The sequence below is a fragment of the Loxodonta africana genome, chromosome 16 (assembly GCF_030014295.1).
Source record: "Loxodonta africana isolate mLoxAfr1 chromosome 16, mLoxAfr1.hap2, whole genome shotgun sequence".
NCBI lineage: Eukaryota > Metazoa > Chordata > Mammalia > Proboscidea > Elephantidae > Loxodonta > Loxodonta africana.
In genome coordinates, this window is record NC_087357.1 from 6,041,313 (window position 1) to 6,046,575 (window position 5,263).

General features: G+C 53.1%; 1 protein-coding gene across 12 annotated transcripts in view; it reads left to right on the forward strand.

The window, feature by feature from the left end:
- EBF3 (EBF transcription factor 3) overlaps positions 1-4,711 on the forward strand; it is a 136,278-nt gene extending 131,567 nt beyond the window's left edge. For 5 of the 12 annotated variants that reach the window (XM_064269169.1, XM_064269170.1, XM_064269171.1 and 2 more), the window contains 4 exons: positions 139-316; positions 1,411-1,599; positions 1,992-2,189; positions 4,680-4,711. In XM_064269169.1, coding sequence (XP_064125239.1) covers positions 139-316; positions 1,411-1,599; positions 1,992-2,189; positions 4,680-4,711 — 597 coding nt within the window. Of the gene's footprint in view, positions 1-138; positions 317-1,410; positions 1,600-1,991; positions 2,190-3,508; positions 3,622-4,679 lie in introns of all 12 variants that reach the window. The other 7 variants (XM_064269173.1, XM_064269174.1, XM_064269176.1 and 4 more) reach the window with 4 other exon arrangements.
- Positions 4,712-5,263: the final 552 nt, after the last annotated feature.

Sequence of the window (5,263 nt, forward strand, 5' to 3'; positions counted from 1 at the left end):
CAGTGAGCAGTGTGTAAGGTGGGTGGTGGCCCCTTCCCAAGCACCTGGAGCTGGGCTCCCTGCCCAGATCCGACCACCTAGGGAAGGTGGCCTGCTGGGCCTGGCCTCCTGTAACTGGGCGTCCTGCCCCTGCTCTAGGAGATCATCTTGAAGCGAGCGGCTGACATCGCAGAAGCATTGTACAGCGTCCCCCGCAACCACAACCAGATCCCTACCCTGGGCAACACTCCCGCCCACACCGGCATGATGGGTGTGAACTCCTTCAGCAGCCAGCTAGCCGTCAATGTCTCTGAGACATCGCAAGCCAACGACCAAGGTAGGCAGCACCATGGGTGGACTGGCCCCTTCCGTAGACCCCTTTACGCAGTGGTTAAGGCCTTAGCTGAAGTGGTGCATGGGGCAAGGACAGGCTGGGAATGGCAGTAGCGTTCCCCTCTTTCCCGGCTTCGCTCCTCTTAAGGAGGCCTTCACTGGAGTGCCTCTGAGTGAGCGCTGGACAGAGACGGCTCAGAGAACCCAGCAACTAATCATAGCAGCAGCATTGGCTGCCCCTCCATTTACAGGTATTTGTCAGATGTTTCCTTTAATTTATTTGTAAGTGACTTTGATTTCCTTAAAAGCCTGGGATAGGCCATAGGCTAGCGTGATGTAGGGAGCTGGTAGGAGCCCTCTAAGATATGTGATCTGGGTGGGATTTGGGGGTCTGAGTCTGAGTCTGGAAGGGATAAGTGGAGCAGAACTCCCTGCAGTGTGTTCCCCACCTGTCCCTCACCCCACAGCACAGTGCCAGGCCCGCCGGAAGTCCCTGTACCTTGTCTCTTGAGCCAGTACTCGCAGTCCACTCTAGTTTTCCTCTTCACAAACTACACAGGCAGTAACCTCAGAGAACACCCCAACTGTCATGCTATTGTTGCTTCCATTCACCCCACTCCCATGGCAGGAATGAAGTCCCCCCCCCCCCAACCGACTACAGAAATAGCAACCATAAAATGAAGGCCCCCAAACAGCCCTTCTGGGAAAGTTACTGCCACAGACAAGCTCTCCTTGTCAGCCCTGGCATTTGAAGGCCGGCAGAGGCTGAGAGTTCACGGAGAGTGGTGGGACAGGCCCAGGATCCGAGCTGTTGGTAATTGGTTCTAAGGAGAACGTGAGAGCAGCTGACGGTTAGATCGAAGCACGGTCTGGTTGGCTGTCGAAGCCGACAGAGACAGAGCGGGGCTCGCCGATGTACAGACAGCGGCAGGGTCGGCGTGATAAGGTTACCTTAGCCGGCTAGAGTGCTGGGGCTGGAGCAACGTGTAAGGTCAATTAAAAATGTCTAATATATGGTGTAGATTCACGGGGAAACCCCCCCCCAAGTGTCTATTGCTGATAATAACGTTATTTTTGGCCGGGGGGGGATTTTAACAGTCGGCTACAGTCGCAATACAAGCAGCGTGTCCCCGCGAGGATACGTCCCCAGCAGTACTCCCCAGCAGTCCAATTACAACACAGTCAGCACTAGCATGAATGGATATGGAAGTGGCAGCATGGCCAATCTAGGGGTCCCTGGCTCGCCTGGATTTCTTAATGGCTCCTCCGCTAACTCTCCCTACGGCAGTAAGTGTCTGTTTTTGTCACGCGTCATCACGCAGATTCATATTCACGACAAAGTCAAGTGTGTGCGTTGCTTGGATGTCCTGTGATGTGAGCTACTGGATAAAGGAGGGTGACTCTGGAGGCTGGGCGTCCTGACGATGCCGGTACAATTGGCCTGGCGTGGCCCCCATGCGGCCACACCAAAAACGAAACCAAAAACTGAACCCTGATTGGGCTGCTCAATTGGAAAGAAGGTCCAAAACCAAAGAGTTTGCCCGTTATCCAGAGAGTGGCCCAGCCAGGGACGTGTCATGTTTGTTGTGTGCCCCCCCTGGCGGTGTGGGCGGGCTGCCTGCGCCCGTCTGTGTTGCGTGCGGGCGCCGCGCGTCCTGACCATATTTGCTTTGTTGCAGTAGTGCCGTCCAGCCCTACCATGGCAGCCTCTTCGGTCACCCTCCCTTCAAACTGTAGCAGTACACACGGCATTTTCTCATTCTCACCTGCCAATGTCATCTCCGCAGTGAAACAAAAGAGCGCCTTCGCGCCCGTGGTCCGGCCCCAAGCCTCTCCTCCTCCTTCCTGCACCAGCGCCAATGGAAACGGACTCCAAGGTGAGGACCCGGTGTCCCAGGCCTGGAGCCCCAGGCACAACGGTCCCCGGGGGTCCCCGGAGACAGCTAGGCTGGCTCAGGAGGGTGGTGGGGCGGAGCTCCACGGCTCCTTTGGGTGCATTCAGACCCCCTGGCCTCTCGTGCTTCTGCATGCCCCCCTTTGTCCCACATGCTGTGACACCCCAGCCCGAGTTCTTGTACACCACACCCACCCTTCAGCCCCACAATACCAGATGCCACCTCCTGGTTTCTGCTCCGCTCACGAGAACCGTTTCCTCATCCTTCCACTATAACTGACGTGTCTTCATGGTTAGAGCATCCTTATCTTAAGGGGAGGACCCAGTGCGAACAGGAATGGGGTGGGGGGGATACAAAATGGAGGGTGGCAGTCCCACTCTGCCGGGGGCCTTCACTGAGCCCAGTGCTCTGCGAGGGAGTAGGGGAGCCCATGGCTGCAGCCCCAGACGGCAGACTCTATTCACAAGCCAGTGCAGAGGGCCCAGACACGGAGAGTGGGTCACCGGGCCACCTGCGGAGCTGTTCCATAGGGAGCCCCACCACCCTGAGGCTTAGCCTTCATTCCTAGGGAACGAAGACTGTGTGCTGGACCCACGGTGGCCCATTCTAAGTGGTCTAAGACCAGGGGCCAAGGGAGGCAGGTCATACATGGAGGAGTGTGCACCTGGGCCCAGGGTGGGGCATGCACTTGTGCTAGGCTGTAGTCCTGCCAAGGACAGGGCTAATTTTTCTAAGTGATCCTCCCCGATGTTCAGAAGGAGGCAGAGGGCTAGCTTTGGGGGAGTGGGAGGCATTCTCTGGTGTGCTGCCCACAGAAGGGGCCACGTGGAGTGGACACCAGCACCTGCCTGTACCTGGTACTCCTGGGGTGCAGGCCATGCTGGCCTGTGATGTGAGGACCCCTGTGTCTTGTGGTGCACACAGCTCCCTGTGACTGACTTAGGCCCTTATGCTAAGTGGCCTTCATCTGGCTGCTCTCAGACCCCACCTCCGGTCTGTGCTCCTCCTCATGAAAGTTCAACCCAACCAGCTGCCATCGAGTCAACTCCAGCTCGTGGCAACCCCACGTGTGTCAGAGTAGAATTGTGCTCCATAGGGTTTTCAGCAGGTGATTTTTCAGTAGGTTGCCAGGCTTTTCTTCTGGGGCACCTCTGGGTGGACTCAAACCTCTAGCCTTTCGATTAGCAGCTGAGCACGTTAACCACTTGCACCACCCGGGGACTCCCCAAAATCCAAACCAGTTACTCCTTAAAACATGACTGCATTCCACCAGTACTTACTGAGCACCTGCTGTGTGCCAGGCTCTCGGCTGGGTGCTGAGGACGCAGTTGCGGAGAGGACAAACGGGCCCTTTGGTGAAGTCGGTGGCCTATTTCACTTTGATGAACTAATGCTCAAAAAAGGACCTGGCAAGGTATCGATGATTAAAATCATTGTCTTCACAACACCCGCTAGTATACGAGAGGATGTCTGGGCCCCGAGTGCGGCTGAGTGTCGGTCACCTGCCCAACATCGCCTTAAAGGTGGGGTGCACGGCTCCGCGGCCCCGCCTGTGGTGGGTCCTGTGTTGAGACTGCTCTGAGGGACAGCACTCCATATAAGCAGTGTGTACGTACACAGGCCTTCCAAACCATAAAGTTGTAACGGTGAGTCTGAGATAAATTAATATTGTTGAGATTAATGAACTGAGAAATTGAAGCTCACATCACTACATGAACAAATTTATTAATATGTTATCCATAAATTAATGAGAACGATCATTCTGACAAAAATTAAACAAGACTGAAGTGAAAAGATTTTAAATTACGTTCCTACCAGGAGTTCTCTCGCAAGGGCCACCAGCACTTGGCCTTGTAGCACAAACTTTTAAAGAAGAAAAACAAAGAGCTGGTGCAGAGGGATTGTGCCCGTGTGTCTGCCTAGCTGTCTGTCTTGAGATGCCAGAGCAGGTGGCCATGCATGGCTTTGATCTCAAGAGCTGTGACTCAGAGCTCACCATTACGACAAAGAGCCGTTAATAGAGCTGAGGCCTGATAGTGGAGGAGGAGACTGAGGCCAGGCCAGTTTTCATGTAGGAAGCGAGGTCAGGACCTGGTCCCCCAGGTGTGCAAGTTGGCCTTGGCTGGTGTCACACAAGTGGCCAGGCTGGTTCTCATTTGTTGACAGAGGTGGCCCCGGGGAATCTGTTTGCGTGAACAAAATGCTGAGACCTGTGGGAAGCAGGAATGTTCACACACAAAAATGCCAGCAGCCTTTCCTCTCCCAAATGAAGGGGCTGGGGGTGATTTTTGTTTCCACTGGCACCCCCTTCTGTGAAGTAGATTTGCCACCGTGTCTTAACCACATCCAAGGCTGTGCAAATCCGAGCCCACTGTTGAGTCGAACCCAAAGCGAGGGCTTCTCCTGACCTGCCTTAGAGTAGGTGCAGAGCCAGGTTCCCCACACTAACAGCGCCTTTTCTCTCTCTTTCAGCTATGTCTGGGCTGGTAGTCCCGCCAATGTAAGGCCACTTTTGTTTACTTGCGGTAGCACCAAGCATCCAAGGATGGGCTTCAGGGGACACGTTTAGTATATTAAGACACGCTGATGGAAACAGTATCTTCGAAATAAGTCAGCAGCAATTGAGATGCTACAAAAGACTTTGTTTAAAGATTTTATTTAAACTGTACCAGTCAATCTGCAGACAACCTACTTCTTCATGAACAATTCCATTTTATTGACTGAACTTTTCTCATATTTTCACATTTCTCAGTCCTGAAGAATAAGGAAAACAAAGCGACGCCTATTTTGTATAAAGTTTCCTGACTCCGTCTTGGCTATGTCTAGTACTTGCTATGTGTTGGGAGAAACTTTGTGAGTGCACCATTTTGATTCTCATGAAACACTGATGAAAAATGCCTCCAAACATTTTTCTGTACTCATACTTAGATTCACAATGGTTGTGTATCTCTATAATGTGAAATATTTTTTTGTGGTGAATAAAGGGGGCCAAGGAGGTATGATCCATCAGACTGGAAAAAAAAAAAAAAAAAAAAAAGGATGACTATATGATTAGG